The sequence below is a fragment of the Melanotaenia boesemani genome, chromosome 22 (genome assembly GCF_017639745.1).
Source record: "Melanotaenia boesemani isolate fMelBoe1 chromosome 22, fMelBoe1.pri, whole genome shotgun sequence".
NCBI lineage: Eukaryota > Metazoa > Chordata > Actinopteri > Atheriniformes > Melanotaeniidae > Melanotaenia > Melanotaenia boesemani.
Genome location: NC_055703.1, coordinates 3509808 through 3527882, shown reverse-complemented (window position 1 = coordinate 3527882; position 18075 = coordinate 3509808). Strand labels below are relative to the sequence as shown.

The 18075-nt window shown below is 40.7% G+C and overlaps 1 protein-coding gene across 2 annotated transcripts; it reads right to left on the bottom strand.

Moving 5' to 3' along the window:
* Window positions 1–216: 216 nt before the first annotated feature.
* Window positions 217–14303, bottom strand: katna1 (katanin p60 (ATPase containing) subunit A 1). 2 transcript variants are annotated; one of them, XM_041975859.1, is made up of 11 exons: window positions 14227–14303; window positions 11259–11421; window positions 11034–11173; window positions 6547–6745; window positions 4503–4600; window positions 4047–4152; window positions 3810–3968; window positions 2472–2598; window positions 2207–2341; window positions 1610–1736; window positions 217–756 (listed from the first exon to the last, which is right to left on the bottom strand). In XM_041975859.1, exons 2-11 carry the CDS (start codon window positions 11418–11420, stop codon window positions 558–560), a joined length of 1452 nt encoding a protein of 483 aa, XP_041831793.1. In that variant the 5' UTR covers window position 11421; window positions 14227–14303; the 3' UTR covers window positions 217–557. The 2 variants fall into 2 exon arrangements, with proteins under 2 accessions (XP_041831793.1, XP_041831792.1); XM_041975858.1 differs by lacking the exon at window positions 14227–14303 and adding an exon at window positions 12692–12844.
* Window positions 14304–18075: the final 3772 nt, after the last annotated feature.

The window sequence follows — 18075 nt, the reverse complement described above, 5'->3', positions numbered from 1 at the left end:
AAGCCAACCCAGGTAACGGAGAGAGATCCCGGGTATGTTAATCCCGCTTCGTAGTACGGACCTCTGGACGTCTGTCTTCTGTTAAGTCGATAATGGGTCTTATAAAAACGCAGCATGTCGTTTTGAACGGTGGAACGAACCTTTGGCTGCTGAGCGCTTTCTACAGACCGTTTCCTTGATCAGAAGTAAAGACTTGTCCTTTGAAACTTTTACTTCACTTCTCTTCGTGCCTTTATTAAAGAAAAAATCAGAAACATATCACAGAAAAGTCTTCCTACATTTGATTGGTTGTCCAGACTCATTGACAGAGACCGGTACAAAGATCATGCACTTCGGTGAGTCAGGAAACAGGAGCCTCATGTTGGAGTTTAGATTTTAGCTGATTTCACAAATATTTCTGAAACTACAATAATCTGAAATGTTCCTAAACTGTCTCGATACTAGTCATCACTCAGAAACAGTTGCACTAGTTTCCCTCCATGACACCCTGCCATGAAAAGCCTCCTCATTACCCAGACTACATACCAGTTAAACATTTAACACAGCTAGAACTGTTCTCAGCAGGATCCAAACTCCTCAATCCACTTCTCATACTTCTCCAGATCGGCTGCAGAGACGGATTTAGACACTTTCCGCAAAGCCGACTCAAAGTCCTCCATGGTGGTCGGCATGTGCATCTCATCCCGGGAAATGTTGCGGATCTCCTCTGGGGTGAGCCCCTCGATTCTTCGTCTCATGGCCATCAGAGAGGCGTCTCTACACCGTCAGAGTGAAACACTTTCATTACAAACATTAGACTTTATGTCAGAAAAGGGAGTAGAAATAAATAAATACATTTTGCGAACTGCACTCAATTTGACCTCTGGGTTAATAAAAGTCACCAAATTAAGAAAACATGAAAGTTGATGAAGGTCAGGTGGAGGTAAAGATGAAGACGTGTGTCTTTTTTTGCTTCTCATGTAACATGCAGCTGTTAAATGAGCAGAAATATCTGTAGTGGATTATCTAAACCGCTTTATGGGGTCATTATGGGTCTTTGGTAAGCTGGAGCCTATCCCAGCATTTCAGCAGGTGAGATGCAGGTACACCTGGACAGGTCACCATTTCATCGCGGGGCCAACACAGAATGAGACAAACAACCATTCACACACACACACACACACACACACTCCTAGGGAAAATTTAGTGACCAGTTAACCTAACATGTCTTTGGATGGTGGGAGGACGCTGGAGAACCCGGAAAGAACCCACGCATACACGGGGAGAACATGCAAACTCCACACAGAAAGGCCACGCCCCCCTAGGTTCGAACCCCCCCCCAGCCGAGGCTCAAACCAGCTGCGGTGCTAACCACCACACCACCGTGCAGCCCCTAATTCAATTATGCATTTATTTATTTACTATTTACTTTTTGTTTATTATTCATTTACCTTTATTTATTTATTTACATTTGAAAAATTTATTACTTTTTAAATGTATTTACTTTTGCCTCTTAGGTTGTTAAAAAAAGAAGTGGTGAAAATGTGTTTTGTCAAATTTTAAAATAAAATATTGTGAAAACAAATTAAAAAACATCTCGTCTGTGCTGTGTGTTAGAAGGATGACCGACCTGCACACGTTCGTGATATCAGCTCCTGAATAACCTTCCATCTGCTCAGCAATCTTGTCCAGGTCCACGTCCCCAGCCAGCTCCAGCTCCTTCAGGTTGATCCTGAGCAGCTCCACCCGCCCCTGGGCTGCAAACAAACAGCAAGTTTACGACAGGACGTCAAGCCAGAAGTTCAACAGTAGGAATCTTTTCCTCCATTTCCAGCTCCTCAGGAGCTAAAACCGTCTCTACCTTTAGTTTCCAGTTTTCTTCCAGAAGCAGAATAACAGAAGTTGTGCAGCTAAATCACAGACTTCAACCCGAATGATTTGGTGTTTGGACACACACACTACGTGGGCCTTTGGGCCTGCTGCATGACCCCTCGGTACCATCTGAACCCCCACAGGTTGCAGACCCATGATTTAGTGTTAGTAAAATAAAATGCATTTTCTTCATATAGCAGTAGGAAAGATGAACAATGCAATTAATCGTGATTATCGCAACATTTCATGCGATTAAGATTATTAAAAACGCCAATTGTTGCCCAGCACTAACATACACACAAACACATATATGTGTGTGTATATCCAGTTAATCCCACTGCAGAGATTTCTTTACTTGAAGGCAGAGGGATATAAATCCTCTTCTCCAGCCGTCTCCTCAGGGCTTCATCGATGTCCCACGGGAAGTTGGTGGCTGCCAGCACCATCACCATCTTTGATGGGTCATCATTCTCTGAAGCTCCACCCACACCTGAATCAAAGCCACCAAAACGCAACAACTCAAAGAAAATAATTCTGGAAAAATTCAGGAAGTTACTGAAGAACAACATTTTAGGAAGAACATATAAGATGATGGTAAATAAAGGGTAAAGGCATGGTACCATCCATCTGCACTAGCAGCTCCGCCTTCACCCTCCTGCTGGCTTCATGCTCCTCTGAAGTTCCTCTGCGACTGCACATGGAGTCAATTTCATCAATAAAGATCGTGGTGGGAGCATAAAAACGAGCCTAGAAAAATGGAAAATTGAAATGAGCTCCATGTAGGAAAACTGAGTTTTAAATCCAGTTTAAGGACCAAAACTGGTAGTTTGGGGTTGTTTCAGTAAATATTAAATCTCTAAATCAGTTCAGTTCCTGATATCTGAAACTAGCTGTGGTTTCAGACCAGCTTCTAAATGGTCAAGCAAATGAAAACATGGAAAATCTTGGAAGTCTAGAACTCCTTGGTGTGTGGATGGGTGAAAGCTGTCAGGATTAAGACAAATCCGGAACCGTTTCTGCTCCTGGAAGTATGACTTTTGATTTTTTTTATAGTGTCATTGCTACGGTGACTTCTTCATAGGAGTCCAGGCTATGTCATCATCATCAGAAAGATTGCTAGGACATCCTGGTGGATGAAGATAAATATTAGCTGACTCAGCTGTTGTTGCTTAGCAACCACAGTTGGGACGAGTAAAATGAGAAAACAGCTACAGCTTTTACCACCTCATGATCTTTTTAACTGCCATCAGAAGACGCCGACTCGAAAATCTGGATTTTTTTCCATAGTTAGCAGCAGACTTAGCCCTCCCTCCACACCAGGACGGTGTTTGACAGATTCTCAGTGAAGTGGTCCTTCACTCATGCCTGGGATTTAGCTGTGCGTATAACTGCAGTGAGAAATGCTGCTCTCTATGAGATGCAGAAGTCAACTTTAGCCCACAAACCCTAGTTAAGAGACAACCTTCATCAGGGGAAATATTTTTGCTGTGGGTCCTGTATGATAAGGATCCAGATGGAAAGAGATCACGGATGCATTGTGTCGCATATTTCTATGTAAGAGTTGTTTATATGGTGGAAAAGCTATGACATTATATGCTCTATTTTTGCTGGCATTCATCAATATAAACAAATAAACGTTTTTAATAAGTTTATTTATGTTTTGTAAAAGAAAAGAAAAAAAATTGATTAAAATCGGATTTGGTTGTAAAAAAAAAATCAGAGATTTTTTTTTACCCTACAAATAAGCCTCGATTTTGCTGGTACCAGTGGGCAGAAGCAGGAATTTTCAGGAGTTAGGCGTTAACATTTAACACCTGAAACAGAAATATAAATATAACTAATATAGCTAAGGCAGATCTTTAGAAATATTTCCAGTTCAGACACTGCCTCTGTTCTATACTGAAATGTAGTCCTTACTCAAACCCTGAAATTCATCTGGACAGCAGAACATTACTTACCATTTCAAAAAGAAGACGGACGAGCTTCTCCGACTCTCCTCGGTACTTAGAGGTGAGAGTCGATGAGGAGACGTTGAAGAAAGTGGTTCTACATTCAGTAGCAACTGCTTTGGCTAAAAGTGTCTTTCCCGTCCCTGGAGGCCCCACCATCAGGACTCCCTGGAATACACATCAACTTCTAAATAATGCAAAGCAACTGATAAAAACCAGAAACCAAAACTTCCTCCAGCTCAGTACCTTCCATGGTCTCCGTATGCCTTTAAAAAACGCTGGCATCCACATCGGCAGAACAACCGCCTCCTTCAGGAGTTTCTTTGCATCTTCTAAGTCTGCAATGTCGTCCCTAAAAGTAAAACAGGTGTTTTATTGACATCAGTCAGAGGGCTGCTACTCACACCAGAACAGGTTAATTAACCTCATCTGACTGTCGGCTTGTATAACGGCAATAACGGGATGTTTTTCTACATGTCAAGTTTCTACATGAGAAATCAAACGAGGAGTTGTGGGGAGCTCAAAGCTGTAGATGAATTGTAGACGGGACGTAGAAGCCACTTTAACAAACTCAAATTCCACAGGTTCACAGCTTTAACAGGATTAGGCCCAAAATCATGTTAATGAGCTTAGCAAGAAAACCAGCTGACCAGTGAAAGAAAAAACACTGGATCAAGTATAAACCCCAAAGAATTCACCTACCATTTCACACTTGGATTCTGAGATATTATATCTCTCTCCAGAGCTTCCACAAGGTCTTTATCATAACCCGTCCCATCAAACTTCTTCACTTCTTTCTCCTGGACAATATAAAAACACATAAGATCAACAACAGGTCAGATGATGAAACAGACATCTTTCCATGTGATGGAAAATATGAGCCGATAGTGAATCTGATGCAGCAACACATCTGGAAAAAAGTAGTTCCAGGGTGATGTTCAGCACGGTGTAAAAAGTAGTTCCAGCGTGATGTTCAGCATGGTGTAAAAAGTAGTTCCAGCGTGATGTTCAGCATGGTGTAAAAAGTAGTTCCAGCGTGATGTTCAGCATGGTGTAAAAAGTAGTTCCAGCGTGATGTTCAGCACGGTGTAAAAAGTAGTTCCAGGGTGATGTTCAGCATGGTGTAAAAAGTAGTTCCAGCGTGATGTTCAGCATGGTGTAAAAAGTAGTTCCAGCGTGATGTTCAGCATGGTGTAAACAGTAGTTCCAGCGTGATGTTCAGCATGGTGTAAAAAGTAGTTCCAGCGTGATGTTCAGCATGGTGTAAAAAGTAGTTCCAGCGTGATGTTCAGCACGGTGTAAAAAGTAGATCCATGGTGATGTTCAGCACGGTGTAAAAAGTAGTTCCAGGGTGATGTTCAGCACGGTGTAAAAAGTAGTTCCAGGGTGATGTTCAGCACGGTGTAAAAAGTAGTTCCAGGGTGATGTTCAGCACGGTGTAAAAAGTAGTTCCAGCGTGATGTTCAGCATGGTGTAAAAAGTAGTTCCAGGGTGATGTTCAGCATGGTGTAGCATCTCTTCTTCTAACATGTCTGTAAACATTTGGGAAGTGAGGAGACCAGTTGCTGGAGTTTTAGGAGAGGAATGTTGTCCCGTTCTGGTCTGATGCAGGATTCTAGCTGCTCTACAGTTCTGGACCTTGGTTGCTGGATTTCTGCTTCCATGATGCTCCAGATGTTGTGTACTGGTGAAAGGTCTGGACTGCAGGCAGGCCAGTTCAGCAGTCGGACTCTTCTCCTGTGAAGCCATGCTGCTGTGATGGATGCAGGATGTGGTTTCTGGAAGTCTTCCTGAGTCCATGCAGTGGTTTCCAGTAGAAAATCATGTCTACTTTTAACTCATCGTGTCTCATCCTGTCACCAAAATGACATCTACAGTTCAAATAACTAACTCCTCAACCATTTTCTACCACTATTAACATGATTCCAGCAGACTCTGAAAGCAGCGTAGCTTTCCGTTGATACATGATGAGTTACGGTACTTGTGGAATTGTGTGGAGGAGTGCAGGGGACACATTTATTGAAAAAAGCCAAAAAGGTGGCCTGTCATAATTGAAGTATTTGAAGGGTTAATGCAGTGCTTTTCCCCAGGATCACCAACATCCAGCCTTGTCCCATGCACACAGAGCACTGTCAAGATCTGATTCTCTGAATCTTTTGAGGACATCATACACTGTAGATGGTGGAATCTTCAAAGTCTTCACGATTTTACATTGAACATTTTTCTGAGATTGTTTGACAATTTTTAGGGCCAGTTTGTCTCAGATTGGTGAACCTCTGTTTCCCTCTGTGACTGTCTGCCTGAAATGCTCCTTGTATACCCAGTTAATCAGTTAACCTGATTAGATGTCGAATTCCTCTCCAGTTGTTTTTGATTTGTACTGACTACTTTTCCAGCCTTTTATTGCTCCTGTCCCAGCTTTTTACAGTTGTGTTGCTGCATCAGATTCACTAGCAGCTCATATTTTCCATCAAATGGTAAAATGTTTCAGTTCCCACAACATCATATGTTTTTTATGTTTTACTGGGAATAAAATATGGGTTGATGAGGTTTGGAAATTTTATAGGGTCCCAACTGTTTTGGAACTGAGACTGTGATAAAAACACTAAATAAAAAACATGTGGTCAGAAAGAAGACAGGCTAGGCAAACACTGAAAACCTTGAAAAGACAGATATTAGTGTGAGAGGGTTCTTCTGCACAGTTTCAGAGGGGATAAATCTTTGAAAACTACTCCACATTGTTCACCTTATCCTCCTTCACTTTGCCACCAGCCTCCTTTGGCTCTTTAGACTCCTTCTTTTCTTTGCCCTTGGAAACTTTGTTCCTGTCCCCGTTGGCCCCTCGGGGTGATTGTCTCTGCTGGGCCCTCACAGCCACACTCTGACGGTTGTTAGGTGGTTTGCTCTCTTTATAAGCATTAGCAGGACGCCTGATGGGACAATCTCTAAAAAAATAAGAGACATGATTTAACCAACACGAACCAGCAGCTTTTTTAACAACACATATTATTTTAACCTCTGAAACAACAACTCTCTCTGCTCAGCTGCTCTAAAGTAGCACCACCTAATTTTCTGACCTTTAAACTCTGTTCCGAACTACTGTTGATACCACACATATTTATTATCTACATTTCTGGAGCTGTTGTTGTCCTGCAGCATGCCAAGGCTGAGAAACCACTTCACTTAACCAAGACGCATCACTTTACAGCTGGGTTTTGCTTTATGGCACTACATCACGCAAGCAACTGGATATCAACTTGCTGGAAAGAGACACGACAAGAGTCACCATCAGACTGACTTTTACTGACAGGAGACATCTAAGAGAAGAGACAGGACGAAGATGATGCTGGGTTAGATGTTGTTAGGAGGAAAATCTGGCAAAGTTCAGTAGCGGAGATTTAAAGGGCCAGTGCGTAAGAATTACTGACATCTACTGGTAAAGATGGGTATAGTACAGTTGTGAATGTATGGTGGCCATCAGTGGCCAAACTTCTTCCAGACATAAAGACATTTTCATGTGTGAGTGGATCCAGTGGCCTCAGGTACAATGACTGCACTACAAGTAACTACTTCAACACTGTGTACTGTCTTCTTCTATGGTGCTTTAAACGCTTTGCCGGTACAGCAGATTTATTCATTCAGAGAGTAGTAGTAGTAGTAGAAATGGTGGCAGAAATATGACCCCTTTCACAGCAACTAATTATAAATGGTTCACAGCAGTTATCTGGCACACGTAACCTCTGCGTCTTCACTGACAGCATAAACACTATCAGAAACAGTCAAACAGGTCAAACAGGGTCTGAGTGTACAAGTGCAAGATGACATGAAAGGCGTCATCTTCATCAAAAGATTCCACTTTCAGTTTACACCTACAGGACTCGCCTTGAGAGAAAATTTAGTTCTGGAGGCCGTTGTCAAACCTTTGCAGTTTTATCCACCCAAACCTCTGTTACTGTATAAACAAGAGGCCAGAACGCTTGTGTTTTACTGTCTCAGCATTGTAGTGTAAACAGGGCCTTTGAAAATAAAAAAACAGTTAAAGTGCTTAGATACCAATATAAACAGGGTTTTTAATAACAGACTGCATTTTTCTGTCAATGATCTATGATTTTGTCACATACAACACCTTTAACTTCCCCAGCTGTTCCATCAACATTGATTTCTGAGCTGAAATCCATTCCAGCTGCTGTTCATGGTTCATGGAAACATGATATTTGTAAAATCTGTGACTTCTGGTTAATATTGTTCTTAACCCTCAATGGCATAACTTTTTATTTTTTTGGGAGCTTGGTGGTACCTTATAATATATCTATCAAACCAGCCAGGATTTGGGTTTGTTGCTTCAGGGCAACACTGTGGTATAAGGGTTCTAAAATCCAAGGTTTTCTATAGTGATTATAACAGGCGGTATATAAATGGTTCCAACCCATCAAACAAAATAAAGTCTATTCATGATCTTGTGGACGTTTTCTTTAAAAAAAACAAGTAGAAAGTGGAGTTTTGAACATGTGCTGAAGCCCTCTTAGTCCACATACATGCACATAAACACACAAAGCTCACACACTTTAACTCCTCTGACTGACACGTTTTGAGCCTTCATCTCTTAACTATGTCTCAGACCTGATGTAAAGATCCACTCTTCCTTGTCATCTCCACACACTCAGAAAATAAAAGTACTTAATTGCATCTTCAGGGGAACTTCTCGACCATGAACTTTCTGCTTCTAAAATGTGTTTTAGTTCATCTCCTGTTAGTGTTTGTCATTGGTAAAGTAAAAAATTCACTATGCTCATTATTTTGCAACTAAGGACATATTCACTGTAGAATGATGTCTGAACAAAAGTGCCCTAACTACACACTGGTGCTCTGAGGCAACAAACAAAAAACCCTGAGTTTTAATACAGAACGACAAAAAAAAAAAAAAAAAAGTCTTAAAATAATCAAAAACACTTCTTTACATGATCATATTTTTATTTAAATTAAACCACAAATATAAAAATGTTGAAAAGTGATGTGCATCTTGCCAAAAGGTGGCAGTGTGCAGCATGTGACTGCTTCCTGAGAGGACCGGTCCACTCCCAGCTAAAAGGTCACATTCAATTCAACCCCAACTTTTTATTGAACATGTCTAGTGAAATTTCAATTTTTTTTACCTCTTCAAAAAAGTTAAGGGGGCAGTGTGAGGACCAGACATGCAGTTTGATGCCTGAGGGCCACACCATGCTATAGAGCAGAGGTCACTAACAAGCGGACCGCGGTCTGGATCCGGACCTAGAACCAGACCCTTATGGATTCGGAGCAAAAATGATAAAATCTGAAAGGGTGCTAATATTTGAATTGCCACAGCTTTTGTAGTCTTCACAGTAGATCTGAGACAATTAAGTCTGTGAGGGTCCTGGCGGGAAACTGTGCAGCACTACAGTGCAGACAGACGAGAGTTTAAGAGTAGAGATGTGTGATACTATTCATTTTCTTTCCAATTCAATACCAAATAAAATACAAGCCAGTATCAGCGATAGCGGATACTTTATACAGAAACTTGATCTGTGTGGAAAATCACTTTCAAAGCCGCTATGCTGGGGAGAAAGGAAGTGGAAGTTACATTTTTATAGAATACTTTCTATAAAATACTACTTTCACCAGTAAAATACATAAATATATAAATGCCATAATAATTCATCTGTTTGTCAACGACTATATATTAATTTAGTTAACCATCAGTCTAAAAAAATGAGAGGAATTGATGGTATTGTCTTTGTATCCCTATTAAATATTTTTCATCTGTATTTTTATTTTTAAAATCCCTAAAATGGCTGTTTTACTGAATATTTAATGACACCAGCCTCTGCAGCATCCTGACCCACTAAACCTAGATACAGGTACGTGCATAAACTGGTCCCTGCGGTTTTTCAGTCCTCTGATGGACAGACTCCTTCTCTTTTGTTCCCTTGTGTTGAACAGATAGTAGTTTTTTTGACATAAACATCTGCTTTGCTGCCTGCGCCTCTTCATCAGAGGATGTAATCAGTTTTCTTCCTTGTTGTTTTCTTAAGCTGACTACATCTTCCTCCACATTACCCTCCACGTCTTTTCACATTATGTCTTGCTACCATATCAGTGGAATCGCAGCTTGTGTACCTTATTTACCCCACCACCATCGTCTGACCAACCCAAACTTCGATTTTGATTCTATAAAAATCTAATTCATTATTATCATCACTGTTTCATAAAAATAAAATAACAATACTTGGAAACATGGCATGTGCCGTTTCAGAGTTCCCAGATTCCCTAAAACCACAGTTTTTCTGGATGTGACCCACACTGGTAGATTCATCTAGAAAGATACGGGTCAAATTTGAGCCGAAACAGCCAAAGTGTGCTAAAACCTGTTAAACCCATTCAAAATATTACATTTATTAATATTTTTATTTCTATGTATTAGAGGCCTCTTTAGGAGAAGTCATTAAACTTCAGGCTACAAGGACGATGTTCAGCATATTTTCACTGCTTTCAAATGTTAAAACGGGTCAAACCTGACAGTATGTGAAGGTAGATGGATGCAGAAGTTGAGAAGCTTCTGAGTTTATTTTTATTAGTTTTCATCTGTTATTGATTGGCCAAGAAGACTGAGGGATCTTTAAATACTTGAACAAAGTGGTGGTGCTGCTTGTGATGCAGCTTCTGTCATATAACAGAGTATTACTGAGCACCAACTCCTCAAAACAGTGTTTCCAAGACATTTACTGACCAAATGCTGAAATTCTATTCTCCTCTACTAATTTATACCTCCCTAAACAACTCCAGGAGCACACCAGCAGCTTCTTCTCAACACCAGGGTTACTGAACTGAGCTGCAGAGACGTGCTGCATTTATAACATCAGGCAGCAACACAAACAGGTTTTGGCCAATTTACTGTTTTTATAACCACAGGAAGCCAAAATCATATAAGAAATGTAAAAACACACCAGCTCTATTATATTTCTAGATAACAACTATTCTAGAAATGGTTGATTATAACACCAATGTATATTAACTAAAAAAGTAAACAAATTTAAATCTATCATGTTTTAACAATAAAATAAAACATTAACGCTAAAATGTAAACTTGAAAATAAAAATTTTTAACATTTAAAATATTTCTTAATAAAAAAAATTTAAGAACTAAATCAATATTACAAAAATAAATAAAATTTATTTATCAGTGACTGAATGAAAAGACAGCAAATTTTATACCTCTGTTCCACGTGAAGTGGCCTTATTTCACAGTCGTCATGGTTACTGGGTTTGGCAGGCGCTGCATCCAGCTGGAAGTTCTCCAGAGTGGACATTATGTCTTGAACTTGTTGACTCTCTTCACTAATTTCTTGCCACAACTGAGAAATGAATCCAGAATCATACATGAGGAAGGCCGCGACACATTCCTGGTACCGTCTGAAAAGTTGTTAATGAGATATTTACCTGCTGCCATCTCTGCTGGAAGCCGCCGTCTCTCACGGTGCACATGTATTTTTTGATCTGTTCCAGCAGCCCGTGATAAAGAACACTGGCTGAGCTGTAGTTTCCCAGCAAAGCATATTCCCGGGCCAGCTTTACGTTCTCACTGATCTCTCGTAGACTCATTCTGCAGCAGAAACACAAGCAGTAAATAAACCTGAACAATTTGTTCATTACTGACAAACATCTTCTGTTTTCCCACATGAAAACAGCTGTTTGAGGAGGATCCAGCTGTTAAAGCCTGAGATGACGATGATATCTCATTCAAGAAACACTGATCACACTTGACCAGGTTCTGATCTTGTACTACAGGAGTGTACTCTAAGGACAACTGTCATAATTATACTTGAAGACGTCCACACAGACAGGGTGACCAAGAAAAACTATAGTGATGCATGTAGCGACACCTCTGTAGTAGCACCAACTGGAAAGAACATCAGGCACAGAAAATAAAAACTAGATGAGACTGGTCTACTGAGGCTTGATGGATCCATTTATATAGTTGTGAACAAAATTGGCACCGCAGGTTTGTGAGTTTGTATATCCTGAGCCAGTTATCTGGAAAAAAAAAAACAAAACAGAAGGCTTAGTGTAGTCTTTGGTTCTTCATCCTCTACAAAACTAGACATTGTGGGAGTTTCTGTGGAGTCGCTTCTTAAGAAATCTGTAAAGAATGGGATGGGAGCCTTCACTGAAGGCCAGAGGGGATGAGAAAGGTTAAGTTGACTGAAAAAAACAACATAATTTATCATTAAAATTAAACAATTGATTTGTTTTACATTGTATTAAAAGGCGACATTTCAATGTACATATAAAGCATATAAAGTATCATTTTTGGAGACCTAATAGAGTTCAAATAGTAATAGAGAACTAAATAGTTCCAGTTTTATTAACTGTGTTGTAGCTGCCAAAAAGTTCCCAATGGTCTACGCACTTTTTATTAGTGTATCGTTTAAATTTAACAATTTACTTCTTTATAATCACAAAAACCGCACATTTTAAGAGGGAGTAAAAAAAATCAAACTTGTTCAGTTCATTCAGCCACAGACAGATGAAAAACCACCAGTGTAGGTTTGTCTGGAAGACAGAGAATTAACTAACTCTTCCCTCCTCCCAACAGAGGCTAAAAACAGCGGCGATAGGATCCGGACGTTCCCCAAGGAACTACGTCCACGTTTGAAGACCTTGCTGACAAGTTACGCTTCAGAAAAATAACAGAAACACTTCACCCCAGAGTTATACGGTGTTGTTATTTACTACAAACACAACGACACTGTTCAGTTCAACATCAGGTGATTTTAAAAGACAAACTTCACTACATGCTGTCAACTGTTAAATCTAATTCCTCCCCGGATAAAAAAAAATGTCAAAAGTGACGGATAAAGTTTTAATCCTACTTCCTATAGCCCGGCCGGGCAGCAGTTGTTCAGAGAGACGCCTCGGAGGGAAGACATCCAATCGAAGAAACACTCGGGGACATTTGTATTTCACTCATCACGGAAGTTTGTCAGCGCACGTTCCAACAGGAAACTCAATCAATGGACGGTTAGTTCAACTTCCGGTAACAGCCTTCAAACTAAAACCGGAAACAGGTGTTATAGAAAGTTTAAATAAACAAAGCAAATAAATAAATTAACTAAGCTAAACATGTTTTGGCGTTACAGATATTAAGAAATAGTAGAAGGCAGCAACAAATAGCAAGAATCACAATAAAATCAAATTACATAAAAAGGTTTAAAAGCAAGATAAGTTAAAAAGTTACCATGCAGAATTCATGTATAGGTGCATGAGAAAAGAAATGTTTTTTAACCTAGATTGAAAAATATCTGCATTTGGTGAAAGTTTAATCTCCACTGGAAGTTTGTTCCACTTGGTTGTAACATAACAGCTAAATTGCTGCTTCTCCGTGTTAGTCTGGATTGTGGTCTGGCTTGGTTGACCAGAGTCTTTGGATCTAAGAGCTCTGCTATATTTATATTCTCTGAACATATCACGGATGTATTCTGGACCCAAACCGTTCTGGGATTTGTAAACAATCAGAAGGGTTTAAAATCTATTCTCTGACTGACTGGAAACTAGTATAAACTGGAAGGCAGAAAGACCATTACAGTAATCCAGCCTACTGGAGATGGATGCATGGATGAGATTCTCTTGGTCTTTATGAGAGACTAAACTTTTAATTCTGTTGATGTTTCTGAGCTGGTAAAAAGCATCTTAGTGAAGCTTTGATGTGGCTGCTGAAAGTCAGGTCTGAGTCTATCAACACTCCAAGGTTATGAACTTCGTCTGTGATTTTAAGAGCCTGAGTCTTCAGGTGTTTACCAATACTGACCCTCTTCTCTTTGCTACCAAACAGAATAATCTCAGTTTTGTCTTCATTTAATTGTAGAAAAGTATCCTTCATCCAGGTGTGTATTTGCTCCAGACACTGACAAAATAAGTCTACTGGGCTGCAGTCATCTGGTGACAAAGACACAAAGTTGTGGATCACCTGTATAACTCTGATAATTAATGCTAAAGTTCTGTAATATTTGACCCAAAGGAAGCATATACAAGTTGAACAGAAAAGGTCCAAGGACTGACCCCTGGGGGACTCCACAAGTCCTGGCCTCTGGCTCGGATTCATCGCTGCCGATCGTAGCAAAATAACTCCGGCCTTCTAAATATGACCTGAACCAGTTAAGTCCTTCTCCAGAAAGTCCAGACAGTCAATTTCAATCCAATTAGTGTAGTTCAATCATAATTTAAACAAACATTATATGAGCCACATTAGTCCAATTTATAATCACTGTCTTCATATAAATCAATTCATACAAATAATTACCTAGCTAAAGAAATCAACAGATCTTCCAACCTCAGTGTTACGGATGGACCCCTCGGAGACAAAGGTAGGTTAACATAACTTTATTTACAATGGAGAGTGTCATCTTAAGGAGACAGGCAGCGGGAGGGCTGGCTGAAGATCCACGAGGCAAGAAAAGGAGGGGAGCTGGGTCCTTGCAGGGATGAACATCAAGGTCTGACAGGGAGTGTATGTGGTGCGGGGGTATATAAGGGCTGGTGAGCAAATGGGAAACAGGTGTGACTGTTTAGGGATCCAGGAGGTGATTGGCTAAAGGTCACGACTGGAGTGAATGTGGCAGGGTGAGATCTTAAGGAACAGGTGTGGATGATGAGGGAACTGGATGTGGTGCCTGGCTGGACCAGGTGAGGGCGTGACACTGAGCTGCATAAGGAGACAATGGAGAGGAAAACCTCCATCAGAACCAGAACCAGGAAGTAAAGGACTGTGAGTGGGGGACAGAGCAGGGGGCTGTCTCCTAAAGTCCACAAGCATCTCTACCATCTTGAGCATGTTCAGCTCCAGATTGTTCTGACTGCACCAGACCTCCAGCTGATCCACTTGCTGTCAATATGCAGACACGTCACCATCCTGGATGAGGCCGATGATGGTGGTGTTGTCTGCAACCTTCAGGAGCTTCACAGAGGGGTCCTTGGAGGTTATTGGTGTAGAGGGAGAAGAGCAGTGGAGAGAGGACACATCCCTGGGGAGCACTGGTCTGGGTGTCCAAGGTGAACTGCCCCACCCTCACCTGCTGCCTTCTGTCAGTAAGGAAGCTGAGGATCCACTTGTGGCACAGCTGGGACAATTTGGTGCAGAGGGAGTGGAGGATGATGGTGTTGAATGCAGAGCTGAAGTCCACAAACAGGATCCGTGCATAGGTCCCAGGACGATCCAGGCGCTGCAGGACATAATGCAGTCCCATGTTAACTGCATCATCCACCGACCTGTTTGCCTGGTAGGTGAACTGCAGGGGGTCCAGCAAGCTTCCTGTGAGGGACTTCAGGTGGCCCAACACCAGCCGTTCAAAGGACTTCATAACTACAGATGTCAGAGCAACAGACTTGTAGTCATTCAGTCCTGTGATGGTGGGGTTCTTGGGTACCAAAATGATGGTGGAGCACTTGAAGCAGGAGAGGATGTTACTCAGCTCCAGAGATCTGTTGAAGAGCTGAGTGAGGATGGAAGCAAGCTGATCTGCACAGGCTTGCAAACATTAGGGGGACACTCCATCTGGGTCCACTTTGTGACCAAGTATTGATTAATTTGGTTGCTTTCATCCATCAAACAAGCATTTAAATATTTAAAATGTTTCCTTGAATAGTGCATAAAGGGATGTGACAAGAGAGTTAAGCCATTACAACAAATTCTGAGTCTACCATTTAAATGTGAAGCTGAAATGGAAACTCATCAGACCTACAACGTTTCTCCATCTTCTATTGTCCAGTGTTGGTGAGTCTTTGTGAATTGTAGCCTCAGTTTCTTATTCTTAACTGACAGGAGTGGTCTTCTGCTGCATCCTGGTCCAGACAACTGCTGTTCGCTGGGTATTTTCTCTTCTTCAGACCATTCTGTGGAAACTCTAGAGATGGTTGTGTGTGAAAAGCCCAGAAAATACTCAGACCAACAACCATGCCACGCTCAAAGTCTCTTAAATCCCCTTTCTTCCTCATTCTGCTGCCCTAGCAAACTGGTTCAAAACATCCAGGAGGTCTAATAATATACTTTTTAATTATTTAGTTAATAATAATACCTCTTATCTTGATTTCCTAACACTGGCGCCCCTTTAGGTTCAGAATAAAGTTTAAAATATTGTCCTTATGTTCAGAGCTTTGGATGGTCAAGTTCCTATATATCTAAAAGATTTACTGAAGTCTTACACCAGCAGCAGGACTTTGAGACAGTTGCTTAACTTCGGGACTCTTCTAAACAGGTATTTTTAGAACAATTTTCTTTTTATCTCATTTGTGTTATGTGTGTTTTCTGCTATTTGTTTTTCTGTTATTTATTAATTAATTAATTAATTTTATGAGTTTATTCATATTTCATATTGCCCTTGTAATAATGATATTAATGCACAATAAACTATCTTTCTTTTAAAGGGCAATAAGTAAGGCATAATGCCCTTTGAGGTGTCCATTGTCATAATTTAATGGACTTTGTTGGACAGTTCACATCTCCACGTCGTCCATTAATTTATGATAATGGACACCTTGAAGCGACATTATCCCGCTTATACCGTGATCACCTATGAAAGAAATATTAAATCAATTATTATTATGTTAATATTGTTTTTCACCGTTAAAAAGTTATCCACAAGACGTGGCTGAGTGCACTATTTCGTTGTGACGCATTGCCAAGGTGACAGGAGTCATGCCAAGGCAGTTATCATCGACAGAAATTGTATGCCCTGACGTGGGAGCATGCGCTCATTGCATCTAGCGTTAGTGTCTTCATTGTGCTGGATTTCACCATGTAAACTTAAAATGAAGTTATTGTTTGAGGGTTGTTGTTCTGCCAGCGAGGTTGTGCTAAGTTTGTCTTAGCTTTTAGCTATTACCTTTCACACCACATGTTAGATATTAAAGCTGTTTGCAGAAATGAATAAAGATGCACATTCCATATTAATTCTCCTAAGAGCACACGCTAGGGGGAAAAAACAACAACAACAGGATTTTCAGGAAAAAGGGAGATGATATTGATAAGAAACTCAACCACTGAAATATGTTCTGTCATTGTGAAACAAAACTTCCATGTTATAAAATCCATCCAGCTAAATAAGGTGCCAGTCTGCTGCCAGCATGTAGCCGTCAGTGTGAAAAGTAGCTTTGGTCCTTCATTCTAGCAGAGCGGGACCAGACTGGAGGCTGGAGTTCTAGTGATGCACAATGCTTTTTTTTTTTTTTAAATTGTTGTCCCCAGAGAGTCTTGATTTCCCACAACTTCTTGTCCACTTGGTTAATAGTGCTGATCGTGTCCCTCTGCATCTGCAGGACTTCCTCTGAGGACATGGCTGCTGCAGTGGTGGGTGGAGTCTCTGGCCTCATCCTTTCCAACCACTGCTGCAGCACTGCAGACCCATCTAGAACACCCAGGAACTAGAAATATTATTTAACTCTAAATAAACTGCTACCAATCTCAGACGTATCTGTACATATTTATCTTCTAAATTAAAACAAAGGACTCCTAAGGATCATTACCATCATTTAGCAGACGCTTATCTACAAAGTGACTTACCGTGAGCTGCAGCGTTAGGATAGTGTTAATATTCACCCCTGTGGGATTCAAACTTTGGTCTCCTGTATGGGAGATGGATGCCCTGTCAACTGAGATATCCAGCCACACCACCACCAGTGTCTTGCTTTCTGACACTGTGTTGACAGCATCTGCCACGTGCTGCCCTCCTCTGCCTTTCTGACTCTGGTAACCATCCCCGTGCTGTGCCAACCAAATAAAATCCTTTCTAGTTTTTCAACGTGGTCCATCAGGATGTCAGTCTGACAATATTTATTACAGGCCTTCACCTGATCTTTTATAGTCACCATGTGGCCGGGGCAAGGCTCTCCCTCACGTGCACCCACTTTAGAGTTGATTCTGATTTATAAATGGAAACAGGCGTGGGATTTGCATGCACATGCTTTTATTAATCTGAAAGTTTTTGTGTGCCACATTTCCTTTTTCCCCCTACGTATGCCACCTGTAGTTTGCTTTGCTATGCACAGTTTTATAAATGAGGCCCCAGGTCAGAAGAGCCTTGGACATGACATGTCTATGATGCCTGTAATCGGTACAACAAAATGAAACAATTATTTTTTTAAATAAAAATCTTCTGTCTGAGAAAATCTAAAGAGATTTAAAGAGGGTTATTTCTGTTAGAAATATGGGAAATAATGGTTGTTCCTCTAGATATCTTATTAATGAAAAACTTTGCATTGAATA